Source organism: Cibotium barometz, chromosome 37 (genome assembly GCF_041138505.1).
Source record: "Cibotium barometz isolate CiBa-2024 chromosome 37, ASM4113850v1, whole genome shotgun sequence".
Lineage (NCBI taxonomy): Eukaryota > Viridiplantae > Streptophyta > Polypodiopsida > Cyatheales > Cibotiaceae > Cibotium > Cibotium barometz.
In genome coordinates, this window is record NC_141082.1 from 9,369,116 (window position 1) to 9,385,925 (window position 16,810).

The following is a 16,810-nucleotide window of genomic DNA, read 5'->3' on the forward strand; positions in this document are numbered from 1 at the left end:
GTAAGCTGAGTGCTGTAACAGGCCGTACAGCAGCCGTACAGTGCTGTACGATTGCAGGTATTGCTGAGTACAGGTGGCGCAGAGTTGTGGGACAGAGGCAGCCATAGCAGGCGACTGTCAATAGGTGGCTGCAGGTCCAGGTACAGGCCGTACAGCCCTGTACGACAGCCGTACAGTGTACGGACAGGGCTGACAGAAGTTGCCTTGAACAGAGTTGCTGCAGGCATATTTGTACGGACAGGTACAGCCGATATAGGCGATTGCTGTACGACAGCTGATACAGAAAGGAGGGCTGGATATTCATGAACATAGACATCATGTCGATGGCATTCAACTGATGGAATTTTCAGTTTCTCTTTGCTTTGGATTCGGGACTATTTTGGGACAGTTTATGGGCTGTTTTTGTTTGGCTGCAAATTCAGCTATGTACTTGGGTTTTGGGCTGCAAGTACAGGTCATTTGGTAATGTTTCTTGGCATGGGAGTGATGCAAGCTCGCATGGCTGCGTGCTCATGGAGCAGATTGTTTTCTTCCTGCTAGAAAGGAACAGTGGGACCTATAGTTATGGGAATCTCTATGTTGCTAGATGTTTCATGAGGGAACAGGTAACTAGATGTATGGGAAACATGACAGAAGTTTCAAAGGGAAACAGGCCTAAGGGTTTCAGGTGGAAACAGGTCGTAGGTTTTCTCGAGGAAACATGTTTTTGGGTTTCTCCAGGAGATAGGTCACATGCAGGCAGAAGGTACAGGAATGGACACATGCTTGGTACAGCCTTGCTACTGATTAGACAGGGGACAGGGAATCCATGATAGAGATGGATAGTACCCTTGGAAGGTAGAGAGGGTTTGTACAGGTGTGTCAACTGTATGGTATGCTGTGCTGTGATGCGAGTTCTCTTTTGAGAGACAGTTTGGGAGTCTGTGCTGAGATGCAGAAGCACTGGATGTGTCAGGGTGTGATGCTGTTCATAGTGTGAGAGGCTATGGATGGTTGTGGCAGCCTTGATCATGGGAGAAACCTTCTGTATGCAGACTCAATGTGTGAGAGTCTTTTGATATGAACAATGGCTGGACTTGTCTGTGGATGCCGTGTGGACAAGAAGCCAGATGCAGGTCCTTTGCAGACTTCAGGAGTTCTACTGGGACGGCTGAGTTTCCAGCCTTATATTGTAATCAAAGCTCTTTTAATCAATTAAAGAAATACCGCAAGGGGTGCCACTGCGTTTTGGGGCCAATCGGTGTCCGTGTACTGTTTGCAGGAGCACTCTAGCTCCCCCTGTTTGTTTTCCTTTTCTAGGTCCTCAATGGTGTTGAAGTGTTTTATGTGCAAATGTTTGTTCCACCGCCCTTTGCTTTCTGAAGGCCGGTTTACAAGGTTCCGTTGCCAGGACACATCGTCAACTTTCTCAAGGAGGCGAGTCCGTGGTTGCTTTGGTCGGGACAATCGCTAACTTTCCTAAGGGGGCGAGCTCGTGGTTGTCTCATGAGAGTCACATCAAAAGCTTCAACATGAGGAAAGTGGAAAGGAAGTGCAGGACACAGTACAGGATTTTGTGTCTTTGCCTATATGAGGTGAAGAGCAAGAGCTGAAGATGAAGCTCAGGAGAAAAGATACCAAGGACAAGAAGTAGTCGGCCAGGAACAAGAAGCAGTTGAAGTGTTATGGTGCAGGAGATGCGTTGAAGGCATGGCTTTCGACAGTTTGTCACCAGTGGTATCTTCATAGAGGCTTCATGGGTTCGGAAGACAATTTGTGGTGATCTACTATGCTTCATCGGGGACTTGTGCTTCCCACTTGGGTGGAGTGCAAGCAGGTTTTGGGTGCCTGAGGATGTATCAGATGAGGCTCAGATGGAAGTGGAGGAACTTGACGAGGTTCTTATTCCTGAGCATATACTGGCACATAAGGAAAGAAAGGTACAGGGTAAGGTTTCCCGTCGCTATCCCGTGAAGTTCAAGAGCTGTTCACTGATGGATACGAAGTGGATGGAGGAGGTTCACTGATGGATGCGAAGTGGATGGAGGAGGGTGACTTAGCAGATTCACCTCAGGAGTTGCAGCTGTATCTTGATGCCTATGAGTTGGAGTCGACTCTTGTTACGGCTCATTCAGGTTCAGCAGAGCATAGGTCTGGAGCATTGCCTGATGCTCAAGAGGGGGGTAGCACCTCCGCTCCCTTGTTGTTACAGACGGGCTCATTTGTTATCTAGGAGTCGCTTGGTGACATCTTTGTATTCACCCGAAGGTACTGAGGCTGACAGTACATTTGCTTATGGGACTTCTATGATTTTGTGTTCTAGACACATGAGATGATGGTTGAGTATGGTTCACAGTCGCGCGCACCTGGAACTCTAACTGCAACTATGGATAACTCTATGGAGGGCATAAGTCTTGCGAGCAGTCCTAGAGTTGGTTTGGTTCATGGAAATATGGATCAAACTCTATTTGTGCATGTATGCATTCACTTTTTGAGGTAGAGGTATTTTTGTATTCTGGTGCCATTGGATCCTGGTACCATTGAGAATACATTGGGAAATACTCTGCATTGTGTCATGTGCTGCATGTATGTTGGTATGATACATCAAGTGCTTTATTATGTTCATGGGTGTGACTCCTGCGGGATGGCCATGAGACATATGTGGGAAAGTACTTGGTAGATGTAGTGTTTGGATGCATTGACTGCTTTCATATGCTCATGTTGTACCATTAGTCGTGGGTCCTGCGGGATGCCCATGGGCGTAAGGCTTGCGAGCAGCCCTTAGACTGTTACTTTGGAGTAGGTAGAGCATTTTGAGGAGCATATTGTTTGCGAATGCATGTGTGTGTCATATGTAGAATGATGCATGGTTTTGTTTTTGGCTAACACAGGTAACGTGTTTCCATTTGGTTTTAGACTTTTGCTGTAGGTTCTGAAGGAACAAGCAAGAGGACAGTGTGGCTTATTGTGCAGGATGATTGTTCTATCATCCAGATGCATTGGAAGGCCATTGTTTTTGCCATATGGGTGTCTTTGCTCATAAGATGCTTTACTGTGCCATTGAGTGCAATCAAGGACGCTTGCCATTTTTCAAGAGGGGGGTATGTCATGACCTTGTGTTTTTCTCTGGACAAGATGCAGATGTGCACGGGGACATGGTGGACAGTGTGAATGGCATCAGGTGGGAGTGAAGATGGAAGCCCATGTGTGGATAACCCCATGTGTGAAAGTGGGCAAAAAGATTTTAGCTTAAAAGGTTTAAAAACCTTTAAGATCATTTATTAAGCCTTTCATTAAAGAAACGTGGCCCTTATGCTATTTTGGGGGCCACGTGTGCTTTTTGGGGTAAAAGGAGGGCTAGCAGGCAAAAGAGGCGCCTATCCCTAGAGGAGGCGCATGTGCTTTTTGGAGTGGCTGCGTAGAACTGGACTGCATGCTGGCTGCGCACAGGGGATTGTTTGCAGGTCTGTACGACTGTACGGACAGGACAGAAAACAGGCGCATATAGGCTGCTGTGCGTGGAGAGTTTTCTGAAAAACAGGCGCATACAGGCAGGGGCTACAGAGGCTACTGGCGGCTGCTGCTGAAGACTGGTTGTGGCTGTTTTCTGTAAGCTGAGTGCTGTAACAGGCCGTACAGCAGCCGTACAGTGCTGTACGACTGCAGGTATTGCTGAGTACAGGTGGCGCAGAGCTGTGGGACAGAGGCAGCCATAGCAGGCGACTGTCAACAGGTGGCTGCAGGTCCAGGTACAGGCCGTACAGCCCTGTACGACAGCCGTACAGTGTACGGACAGGGCTGACAGAAGTTGCCTTGAACAGAGTCGCTGCAGGCATATTTGTACGGACAGGTACAGCCGATATAGGCGATTGCTGTACGACAGCTGATACAGAAAGGAGGGCTGGATATTCATGAACATAGACATCATGTCGATGGCGTTCAACTGATGGAATTTTCAGTTTCTCTTTGCTTTGGATTCGGGACTGTTTTGGGACAGTTTATGGGCTGTTTTTGTTTGGCTGCAAATTCAGCTATGTACTTGGGTTTTGGGCTGCAAGTACAGGTCATTTGGTAATGTTTCTTGGCATGGGAATGATGCAAGCTCGCATGGCTGCGTGCTCATGGAGCAGATTGTTTTCTTCCTGCTAGAAAGGAACAGTGGGACCTATAGTTATGAGAATCTCTATGTTGCCAGATGTTTCATGAGGGAACAGGTAACTAGATGTATGGGAAACAAGACAGAAGTTTCAAAGGGAAACAGGCCTAAGGGTTTCATGTGGAAACAGGTCGTAGGTTTTCTCGAGGAAACATGTTTTTGGGTTTCTCCAGGAGATAGGTCACATGCAGGCAGAAGGTACAGGAATGGACACATGCTTGGTATAGCCTTGCTACTGATTAGACAGGGGACAGGGAATCCATGACAGAGATGGATAGTACCCTTGGAAGGTAGAGAGGGTTTGTACAGGTGTGTCAACTGTATGGTATGCTGTGCCGTGATGCGAGTTCTCTTTTGAGAGAGAGTTTGGGAGTCTGTGTTGAGATGCAGAAGCACTGGATGTGTCAGGGTGTGATGCTGTTCATAGTGTGAGAGGCTATGGATGGTTGTGGCAGCCTTGATCATGGGAGAGAGCTTCTATATGCAGACTCAATGTGTGAGAGTCTTTTGATATGAACAATGGCTGGACTTGTCTGTGGATGCCGTGTGGACAAGAAGCCAGATGCAGGTCCTTTGGCAGGCTTCAGGAGTTCTACTGGGACGGCTGAGTTTCCAGCCTTATATTGTAATCAAAGCTCTTTTAATCAATTAAAGAAATACCGCAAGGGGCGCCACTGCGTTTTGGGGCCAATCGGTGTCCGTGTACTGTTTGCAGGAGCACTCTAGCTCCCCCTGTTTGTTTTCCTTTTCTAGGTCCTCAATGGTGTTGAAGTGTTTTATGTGCAAATGTTTGTTCCACCGCCCTTTGCTTTCTGAAGGCCGGTTTACAAGGTTCCGTTGCCGGGACACATCGTCGACTTTCTCAAGGAGGCGAGTCCGTGGTTGCTTTGGTCGGGACAATCGCTAACTTTCCTAAGGGGGCGAGCTCGTGGTTGTCTCATGAGAGTCACATCAAAAGCTTCAACATGAGGAAAGTGGAAAGGAAGTGCAGGACACAGTACAGGATTTTGTGTCTTTGCCTATATGAGGCGAAGAGCAAGAGCTGAAGATGAAGCTCAGGAGAAAAGATACCAAGGACAAGAAGTAGTCGGCCAGGAACAAGAAGTAGTTGAAGTGTTATGGTGCAGGAGATGCGTTGAAGGCATGGCTTTCGACAGTTTGTCACCAGTGGTATCTTCATAGAGGCTTCATGGGTTCGGAAGACAGTTTGTGGTGATCTACTATGCTTCATCGGGGACTTGTGCTTACCACTTGGGTGGAGTGCAAGCAGGTTTTGGGTGCCTGAGGATGTATCAGATGAGGCTCAGATGGAAGTGGAGGAACTTGACGAGGTTCTTATTCCTGAGCATATACTGGCACATAAGGAAAGAAAGGTACAGGGTAAGGTTTCCCGTCGCTATCCTGTGAAGTTCAAGAGCTGTTCACTGATGGATACGAAGTGGATGGAGGAGGTTCACTGATGGATGCGAAGTGGATGGAGGAGGGTGACTTAGCAGATTCACCTCAGGAGTTGCAGCTTTATCTTGATGCCTATGAGTTGGAGTCGACTCTTGTTACAGCTCATTCAGGTTCAGCAGAGCATAGGTCTGGAGCATTGCCTGATGCTCAAGAGGGGGGTAGCACCTCCGCTCCCTTGTTGTTACAGACGGGCTCATTTGTTATCTAGGAGTCGCTTGGTGACATCTTTGTATTCACCCGAAGGTACTGAGGCTGACAGTACATCTGCTTATGGGACTTCTATGATATTGTGTTCTAGACACATGAGATGATGGTTGAGTATGGTTCACAGTCGCGCGCACCTGGAACTCTAACTGCAACTATGGATAACTCTATGGAGGGCATAAGTCTTGCGAGCAGAGTTGGTTTGGTTCATGGAAATATGGATCGAACTCTATTTGTGCATGTATGCATTCACTTTTTGAGGTAGAGGTATTTTTGTATTCTGGTGCCATTGGATCCTGGTACCATTGAGAATACATTGGGAAATACTCTGCATTGTGTCATGTGCTGCATGTATGTTGGTATGATACATCAAGTGCTTTATTATGTTCATGGGTGTGACTCCTGCGGGATGGCCATGAGACATATGTGGGAAAGTACTTGGTAGATGTAGTGTTTGGATGCATTGACTGCTTTCATATGCTCATGTTGTACCATTAGTCGTGGGTCCTGCGGGATGCCCATGGGCGTAAGGCTTGCGAGCAGCCCTTAGACTGTTACTTTGGAGTAGGTAGAGCATTTTGAGGAGCATATTGTTTGCGAATGCATGTGTGTGTCATATGTAGAATGATGCATGGTTTTGTTTTTGGCTAACACAGGTAACGTGTTTCCATTTGGTTTTAGACTTTTGCTGTAGGTTCTGAAGGAACAAGCAAGAGGACAGTGTGGCTTATTGTGCAGGATGATTGTTCTATCATCCAGATGCATTGGAAGGCCATTGTTTTTGCCATATGGGTGTCTTTGCTCATAAGATGCTTTACTGTGCCATTGAGTGCAATCAAGGACGCTTGCCATTTTTCAAGAGGGGGGTATGTCATGACCCTGTGTTTTTCTCTGGACAAGATGCAGATGTGCACGGGGACATGGTGGACAGTGTGAATGGCATCAGGTGGGAGTGAAGATGGAAGCCCATGTGTGGATAACCCCATGTGTGAAAGTGGGCAAAAAGATTTTAGCTTAAAAGGTTTAAAAACCTTTAAGATCATTTATTAAGCCTTTCATTAAAGAAACGTGGCCCTTATGCTATTTTGGGAGCCACGTGTGCTTTTTGGGGTAAAAGGAGGGCTAGCAGGCAAAAGAGGCGCCTATCCCTAGAGGAGGCGCATGTGCTTTTTGGAGTGGCTGCGTAGAACTGGACTGCATGCTGGCTGCGCACAGGGGATTGCTTGCAGGTCTGTACAATTGTACGGACAGCTGTACGGACAGGACAGAAAACAGGCGCATACAGGCTGCTGTGCGTGGAGAGTTTTCTGAAAAACAGGCGCATACAGGCAGGGGCTACAAAGGCTACTGGCGGCTGCTGCTGAAGACTGGTTGTGGCTGTTTTCTGTAAGCTGAGTGCTGTAACAGGCCGTACAGCAGCCGTACAGTGCTGTACGACTGCAGGTATTGCTGAGTACAGGTGGCGCAGAGCTGTGGGACAGAGGCAGCCATAGCAGGCGACTGTCAACAGGTGGTTGCAGGTCCAGGTACAGGCTGTACAGCCCTGTACGACAGCCGTACAGTGTACGGACAGGGCTGACAGAAGTTGCCTTGAACAGAGTTGCTGCAGGCATATTTGTACAGACAGGTACAGCCGATATAGGCGATTGCTGTACGACAGCTGATACAGAAAGGAGGGCTGGATATTCATGAACATAGACATCATGTCGATGGCGTTCAACTGATGGAATTTTCAGTTTCTCTTTGCTTTGGATTCGGGACTGTTTTGGGACAGTTTATGGGCTGTTTTTGTTTGGCTGCAAATTCAGCTATGTACTTGGGTTTTGGGCTGCAAGTACAGGTCATTTGGTAATGTTTCTTGGCATGGGAGTGATGCAAGCTCGCATGGCTGCGTGCTCATGGAGCAGATTGTTTTCTTCCTGCTAGAAAGGAACAGTGGGACCTATAGTTATGGGAATCTCTATGTTGCCAGATGTTTCATGAGGGAACAGGTAACTAGATGTATGGGAAACAGGACAGAAGTTTCAAAGGGAAACAGGCCTAAGGGTTTCATGTGGAAACAGGTCGTAGGTTTTCTCGAGGAAACATGTTTTTGGGTTTCTCCAGGAGATAGGTCACATGCAGGCAGAAGGTACAGGAATGGACACATGCTTGGTACAGCCTTGCTACTGATTAGACAGGGGACAGGGAATCCATAACAGAGATGGATCTGTGTTGAGATGCAGAAGCACTGGATGTGTCAGGGTGTGATGCTGTTCATAGTGTGAGAGGCTATGGATGGTTGTGGCAGCCTTGATCATGGGAGAAAGCTTCTGTATGCAGAGTCTTTTGATATGAACAATGGCTGGATTTGTCTGTGGATGCCGTGTGGACAAGAAGCCAGATGCAGGTCCTTTGCAGGCTTCAGGAGTTCTACTGGGACGGCTGAGTTTCCAGCCTTATATTGTAATCAAAGCTCTTTTAATCAATTAAAGAAATACCGCAAGGGGCGCCACTGCGTTTTGGGGCCAATCGGTGTTCGTGTACTGTTTGCAGGAGCACTCTAGCTCCCCCTGTTTGTTTTCCTTTTCTAGGTCCTCAATGGTGTTGAAGTGTTTTATGTGCAAATGTTTGTTCCACCGCCCTTTGCTTTCTGAAGGTCGGTTTACAGGGTCTAGCAACTGGGCTGCAAATGTCCTTAGTTGGATTCTTGAGGTTAATGCCTTGATCTTGTAGCTCGTTCAAACCGGTTTCAGCTCAAGAAATCTGGAAAATCCGGATACCCAGATAAGTCATGCTGAAGAGAAGGTAGTTCAGCAATATTCCATTCGCAATGGATTGTTAAGGCGAAAAGATAAAATCTGTGTGCTGGACATCTATGATCTACGAATGAGAACTCTCTTCGAGTGTCATGATGTTCCAAGTGCAGGGCACCCAGGCATTCAAAGAACTCTTGCATTAGTCAAGAGATTTTGGCCACAAATGCGGTCCTTTGTGGAGGATTATGTAAAGAAGTGTAACGAGTGCCAAGTAAAAAAGGTTGTTTGCCTTAGGTGGGGTGGTTTACTTCATCCTCTAGAGATACAAGAAGCCAAATGGCTAAGTATCTCAATGGATTTTATGGTTGGGTTACCTCGAGTGAATCGGGGACATGATGCTATTTTGTTAGTTGTGGGTAGTCTGACAAAGATGTTGAGGTTTCTAGCTCTTCGTTGCCCCGGGGCTTTTGCATGCTCCCAACACGGTCTACAGTTAAGAGTCATGAGCTGGCTGCTTATTTTGTAGAGCAGTTATACAAGCTTTATGGTTTGCCTGAAGCGATAGTCAATGATTGTGAATCTAAGTTCACTGCAGGATTTAGCCAGTGGTAGTCGCTAAATTGGAAACTAGGTTAAGTATATCTTCCTCTGATCATTAAGAGAGTGATGGTAAAACTGAGCATACTAATCAAACTTTGGAGGACATGCTACGGGCCTTTGTTTGAAAAAGGCAATCGGAGTAGGAAAGGTACCTTCCACAACTTGAATTTGCGTACAACAGTAATAAGCATTCTGTAATCATAGCTCAAGATCGAGCTCAGACTCTTCGAGAGTCTTCGACATGGGTACTTGGGTGTACTTGAGGATACTTAAGGATTCTAGTACTATGTGTACAAGGAAACATTACAAGCTGTCTTCCAGGTTTTGTGGTCTGTTTAGGATCGAAAGGAAGGTTAGTGATGCTGCATACCACCTAGAACTTCCTCGAGTGATAATGGTTCATCTTGTCTTTCATGTTGAAAACACAATTAGGCGATTCCGATATGGTTGTTCATATCCCGAATTAGTTCGAGAAGAGCGAACTGTATATATTCCCTGAGAACCCAAAGCAGTTTTGGATCAACATACTAAGCATTCAAGTCGTTCTGCTTATGATGAGTACTTGATTAAGTGGAGGGAGAGATTTGAGAGGGAGGCTACATGGAAATTTGTGAGGAGTCTTCATTGCTAAGGACATCAATGGTCCTTAAGGGGGGAAGTATGTTACGTCTAGGACATGTGCACACTAGCACAGGATCAGGCTGGAGGCCAGACATGGGGCGCCTAGTGGGGAGATATACCTAACGTGGGAAGAGGCTTATAAGTAGAAGCATAGTTATGAGCAATTATAGGGTTAAAAGCTTATAAAAGCAATGGGGCTAATTATAAAGACCAGTGGCCTATATAAGTGAAACCCAGGCTCATAAGTTATTACTCTGACATCGTTGAGCATGGCCCGTTTGGGATGTTCACCGCTACGGTGACACCTACAGGGTGTGGCCTAGTGGTATGGGACGCTAGGTCTTATTGCAGGGGAGCTTCTTCAAGGATGTCGTGATGGCCTCCAGCTCGCAGGTGTGTCCACCACCACATGCAATTGTAATGCGCAAACCAAAGTTTCATTGGATAAAATTGTACTTTCTTATCAAAAAATGAGGTATTTCGATGCCACATCTCTACGGATCTCTTTAATGAAACGAGGTGTCTTTCTCCCCCTTGGCATTTATGGATGGACCGAAGGACAAGTCAATATCTCTTCAAAATTGATTACTCCAAAAATGTTTGAAACTTGTTTTGGCCATATATCAAACCTACGTGCTCAATTATGGAGATAAAATACAAGTGTAAGGTCCCCATCTTATGGTTCAACCTTGTAGACGGGTTACGCTAAATCACCATGTTTATTTATGTAATCATAATTCTAACAAAAAAGGGTGACTTAACTTTTAAGACTTAATTTAAGACTTAATCCCTATGACCATTCATAGTCCTCATCACTTATATCTTTTTTAAGGATTTCATGGTTCAAACTCTGAAGGATCACAAAGTCAATCCTCAAGGCAAGATTTTGGCTAGCGACTCTAGTGCAGTTCATACCATTGAAAAACACCTCAAAACCCCACCACCAACAGACAACTCTCCCTTCAACAAAAAGGAAACAAACCAAAATCTTTTCAAATATATCTCCCATTATGTTGATATTTATCCCATCTTCAAAGGTTGTCTTATCCTCCAAAAGTTATCACAAAACTCAAGCAGCGTGCTGTTTCTTGTTTAGCAAGAGTTAATATTGAATGGAACAAAAGAGTCTTTAATTAAGACTCTTTTGTTCCATTCAATATTAACTCTTGCTAAACAAGAAACAGCACGCTGCTTGAGTTTTGTGATAACTTTTGGAGGATAAGACAACCTTTGAAGATGGGATAAATATCAACATAATGGGAGATATATTTGAAAAGATTTTGGTTTGTTTCCTTTTTGAGAGTTGTCTGTTGGTGGTGGGGTTTTGAGGTGTTTTTCAATGGTATGAACTGCACTAGAGTCGCTAGCCAAAATCTTGCCTTGAGGATTGACTTTGTGATCCTTCAGAGTTTGAACCAAAGTAAGTTGTGATGTTTCTTTATCTTGGATAAAATTTGTTTGGTGCGGCGTGTCGTTTCTTGTTTAGCAAGAGTATTGAATGGAACAAAAAGTTTTATTAAAGACTCTTTAAGTTTATTCGTTTTACTTTTAATTAGCACACGCCTCAATCCTTGTAAGGATTATGTAACTTATAAAATAAACTTCTGAACCTCTCAAGAGAATTGAGCTTGAGCTCCTGTCACCCTGTGAGGCCCCCCTGTGCCCCCCTCCTTCGTCCTTGCCCCTGCATGCTTCTGCCTTCACGAGCAGCTCCCTCCCGCTTGCCACCCTCCCCTCCTTCTGCATGCACCTCCCCTTCCACCTCCCTCACGCCTCTTCCCCTCCTTCCCTGCCTGCATATCTGCACTCACCATTTTGGCGCTTTCCTCCTTTGCCCTCACCCTGCATGCTTCTCACGTCACAAGCAGCCCCTTCTCTCTCTCTTTCTCTCTCTCTCTCTCACGTTTCTTTTCTTCCGATGACCGGAAGAACACAGTTGTATTATTTTTTGTCTCATAGGCCGACTTTGGCCTCTCGTAGACGTTAATATATCTTTTTTTCTTTCTCTCTCTTCCCCCCCCCCCCCCCCCCCACGTGCTGCTCCCTTCGCAAGCAGCCCCCTCTCACTTCACACCCTCCCCCCTCTTCTGTATGCACCTCCCCCTTCCACCTCCCTCGTGCCCTTTCCCCTCCTACATCTGCACTCACTGTCTCTTCGCCATTTTGGTGCTTCCCTCCTTTGCCCTCCCCCTTGCAGGCTGCTCCCTTCATGAGCAGCCCCCTCCCTGTTCCCGCCCTCCCCCCCTTTGGCTCTTCCACCTCCCTCATGCTGCTTCCTGTCCTTCCCCGTTTGTTTTTGCACTCGCTGTTGTCTTTGCCATTTCAGTGCTTCGTTGCCCAACCCACCCTCTCTGACACCAAGCCCTGGAACTATCCGACATGGAACCACGTAGGAGCGAGGCTTAAGGCTCACCTCCCAGCCAAAGAGTCCTCTAACTACTAAAATGTTTTTTATCAAATTAGGGCAGATATCAAGAACTAACATCTTATTATGCTTTGATTTTACCTGCCTAAAAGCCCACCTTGCAACCTGGTATGGTTTAATCAAGGAACCAGTGCACACGCTAGAGTCCTGATTGGGAATACCCTCAACTTTTGGCATGGGATTTCATTGATGAAAGTATCAAAAATATGTTGGGCTTTTCTCTTAATTACATTGGAGCACTCTAAATAGGCTTCAAACTAGCTAAATTCTAGTCTAGTGTTGCAAGAGAAACTTACTCCTTAGGAAGTACAGACTATAGTTACAGTGACTCCCTTTTGGAAGCAGTTCTAAGACTCCTTTTTGGAAGCACTATCTTGACTTATCACCTACTCTGGGATGTAGAAACTCACAACTCTTTAATCTAGAAACTCAACTCTACATTAGAGTTAGATAAAGGTTCTCAAGTTGCATGCAGTTACTATCTCGATAACTTCACAAGAAAAAGAGAACTATATAAAGGCTTCATGATGCCCTTCATATCATGGAGTGATATAATGACTACCACAATTGGGTCAGCCAAAAGAGAGAGCGAGAGAGGGTACTCAGAAAAGAATTACAGGTCAGTGGATGCATTCAACATGGGGTGTCTTTTGAGAAGCCAAACTTCCATTGTGATTAGTAAGGGATGATGATCTCCAACTCTTCATAATTAGATGTATGTCTACATAGATGTACATGCTGTATATGTACATGTGTGTGCCTTCATGTATGCATGTGTGGCAGGTATGTGCGTGCATGCACGTGTGCCTACACATTTTTGTAACTTTCATAATTCAAATTTTGATTTTACAGGCTTATATGGCTCTGAGTGATGTGGAGGCTGCGGTGGCAAGCTTTACCAAGGCGTTAGAACTAGAGCCAAATGATGGTGATTACTGTTGATGAAATTTTTGTTCCAATTGGCATGAACAATCTTTTCTATGGTGCTTTCTACGAGCAGTGGCCATACCTATGTTGATGCTTGAAGTTTTTTCTCACACTGGTTTTGTCTGTTTACAGGGGGGATCAAGAGGGAGCTTGGTGTTGCCAAGAAAAAGGTATGCAGTGGGTAGAGAGATTGCTATTGCTGTTTTGGTGCTCGGTTGCCTGGGTGTGAAAAGAGGAAGTTTCACTTTTCAACCTTTCTACTGACTAGAATCATTCGTCTAGGTTCTGATAAATTCTGACTAGAGTCATTCTTTCTAACATGCAGATAGCTGACAGGCGTGATAAGGAAAGGAAAGTGTTTGCAAGAATGTTCCAGTCATAAGAACATTCTTCAAGAAGCACACAAGGCCACTCTATATACCATGACCTTGATGCTTGCTGTCATGACCTTCTGCATGTGTCAAAAAAGCTGCCTTCATTTTTCCATAGAGGTATTCTACCTACAGAAAAACCATTTGTGACACTTTTCTAGTCGTACATGGATATAGGATCAATCGCTAATGTCATGAACAAGGACTATTCAAATTTAGGAGTGTGGTAGGCTGCCATCTTAAGACAGTTTTTTTAAGAAAACACACTTTTATGTTTTGTGGTGGTCTACGTTAAGAGTGAAGGTGCTAATGTAGAGTACGGGGAATGGCAAATTCAAACACGTGAACATTTTTGGTCTACATTTGTGTGTTAATGTTCTATTTGAAAGACATGCATGCAATGCTTATTTGGATTTGAATTGTCTGTGTCCTAGAGCATTGCATACTTCTCTTTGAAATAGACCATGTATGCAATGCTTATTTGGATTTCAATTGTCGAGGATTATGATTAACAAGGCCATTCTGAGGGTAGAGTAATAGTGTATGGCTATGTATGTTTTAGTGTAGACTTGCTGGTTTATGATTTGTGTAGAATTGACTTTGTGTGTCTGATAGATTGCTAAAACATGTAGAGGTTGCTAGCAGCCTGTAGCCTGACTTGAATTGGCTCAGCCTGATGATGTGGAGGTGCCGGGTTCAAGCCATAAGAGCTGGCCTCTTAAAGCCTTAAGAGACTGCAATAAAAAAAGAATTGTAAAAGTGGTTTAGAGGTATGTAATTGAGAGAGTAACCAGTGCTTTATCAAAATGTTCATGGAATGCACTGAAATAGTAGGTGGGAGAGGGGGGAGAGATGATATTTTGCTCTCTGACCATTTGAGTATTCTCTAAAAGCACAGTAGGACGGTACAAGAGTGTTGTGATTAAAGGGCATTGTTGTATGCTTTTTAATGTGTAAGTCAATCACAGAGTTGGCATTCATTAGTCCATGAATCAGTATGTTGATGGTGAGAAGGTTTAGACTGTACAAGGTGTAACTTTATGGTGTGAAACTATGATTCGGTAGATGAGGTGCCCTTTTCCATAAAGTGTCCTCCTATAAAAACTAAGTTTGAGGTTTTGGAAAAGAATGGGAAGGGTGGTTGAGCTAGCTCAATGATAACATGCAGAAAGCTAATGTTTTTTTAAGTAAAATGCCTATTTAATGCTTTTTAAAAGGAAAAAGTTGATAAAGGAGAGTTTTGGACTTGAAGTGTTATCTTGCGCGGTTAAATATTAACTAGTGGATAGATGAAGCCTACTTATAGATTATTGTATTTAATGCTTTTATAATTATCCAAAACAGGTTTGCACTTGTGCTAGGAGGACCATCTTTCTGAACTGCATAATCTTCACAATCAACATGGAGTGGTGAAGTTAATCATTATTGTTACCTCTTGCTTCTAGTAAAGGCTCTTCGAAGGGAGGCCCCTACACATAGGACTACCACTTATATTTTATTGGCATTTTTTGTCCCTTTTTCCATCACGTTTGCCTATCATGTTGTTAAGTGGGTGTGAGGGCAAAAGGACTAGATGTACGAGAGATCAGAGCAAAACAACATAGCATGAAATGGGTGAGTGAGTGTATGTATGATGGTGAGTGCAAACATGTACAACAGGTCCTCTGATGTGAGGAGACTCTGTGAAGAAGAAATATGGAGAATCAAAGACCATGTCGGAGCTGAAGCATGGTCGATGACGAAGGCTTGCGTCGATGTGAGGCAAAGGCACTCGAGAGGTGGTATGTGTCGAAGGATCTCGTTAGTGGATGCAGAATCACTCCGAGGTGATAGTGAGCAACGGAAGGTGAAGTGATGTTGACTATGATGACAAGAATGATGCGGTACTTGAGAGGAGGTGATGAGCAAAGAGGGTTGCCCTCCGGAGTGGTGGTGGTGCAAGCTCTGGTGACAAGGGTGTTGCAATACCTGAGGGGTGGAGAGGAGCAGAGAGGGTTGCCATCCCAAGTTGTGGAAGTAGTGCAAGCTTTGGTGACAAGGGTGTTGCAATACTTGAGGGACGGAGAGGAGCAGAGACGGTTGCCGTCCCGAGTGCTGTGAGATGGTGAGCAGACTGTTGTCCCAAGGTAAACTGTAGCAAAGAGTGGGTTGCTGTCCCAAGGTAAACTGTAGAAGAAAAACGATGAAGTACTATAGTAGAGAGTGGCCTGTTGTCCTAAGATATGTACTGATGATAGAACGCCGTAGTGTTGTACTGTGTAGTAGAGAGGGCTATTGTCCAATGAACTAAAGATAAAAATGTTGAGGTGTTGTATGTAGCACCCGACCGCCGGATATAGGAACCCTAGCCAACTAAAATAGCCTTGGCCGTCCACACATGTCCGGACTTCCCTGAACTGCCGCCTAGTCTTACCTGCGTCAACAGTGCAAGGCCTCCATGAGACCTCCATGAACTTGCTAGAAGAGAATAGGGCAACTCTCCACATGACCGCCAGATATAGGAACCCTAGCTGACTAAAATAGCCCTGGCTGTCCGCACATGTCCGGACTCCCCTGAACCGCCCGACTCTCGCCTAGTCCTACCCAAGGCCAAACAAGGTAATGATGTGGTTAAGAAGGTTAAGGGGCCAAGGGGTCCTTTATCTCTGCAAGATTATGAGAGAGCTAAAAAGGAAAAAAATATGTTTTATTTGCATGGATTTTGATCATGATAAACAGAATTGTCCAAAGAACTGTGGCAAAGATATCGATAAGGGCGGTAGTAAGGCAGTGCACACGGTGCAAGTCCTGCCACTTGAAGCTTCTTTTAGAAGTTTTTTGAAGAGTTCAAGTATGCCATACCGATGCCATGCATCAGTGTTGTGTAACCTCTACGATGTGGGTACCCTTTTTCGGACCTTATGATTTGGTTCGGGTGCATGGACACATCAACAGACGAAGAGTTCGTGTCATGATTGACGATGGAGCTATACATAACTTTTATAATTATCACTTGGTTTAAAAGTTAAAATTTCCACAAAGCCCTAGTGATCATAAATACATGGTATCTCTTGCTAATGGGCATGATAAGCATATATGGTACACGGTGGTTAAGCAAGTACCACTTAGTATTCAAGGACATGAAATACACTTAGATTTTCAGGTTATGAATATTACAAGAGTTGATGTTATTTTGGGTCGTGAATGGGTGTTTCATTTAGGACCATCTCTTTCTCGTAGTTATCTAGATAATACTTTTGATTTTGAGATCAATGGTAAACAATTCATTTGCAAGGTGAATGTGATGTACCCCCATCTCAACTCATTTGTTCTGCTGAAGTGGACTGCCTTG

At 44.9% G+C, this 16,810-nt stretch overlaps 1 protein-coding gene across 5 annotated transcripts in view; it reads left to right on the forward strand.

Annotated features, from left to right (window-relative positions):
• The window catches only part of LOC147616910 (peptidyl-prolyl cis-trans isomerase CYP40-like), a 48,828-nt gene extending 34,991 nt beyond the window's left edge, over window positions 1-13,837 (forward strand). For all 5 annotated transcript variants that reach the window (XM_086776548.1, XM_086776552.1, XM_086776551.1 and 2 more), the window contains exons 7-9: window positions 13,034-13,109; window positions 13,241-13,278; window positions 13,434-13,837. In XM_086776548.1, the coding sequence (XP_086632674.1) occupies window positions 13,034-13,109; window positions 13,241-13,278; window positions 13,434-13,490 (171 nt within the window). In that variant the 3' untranslated portion in view covers window positions 13,491-13,837. The remainder of the gene's footprint in view (window positions 1-13,033; window positions 13,110-13,240; window positions 13,279-13,433) is intronic.
• Window positions 13,838-16,810: the final 2,973 nt, after the last annotated feature.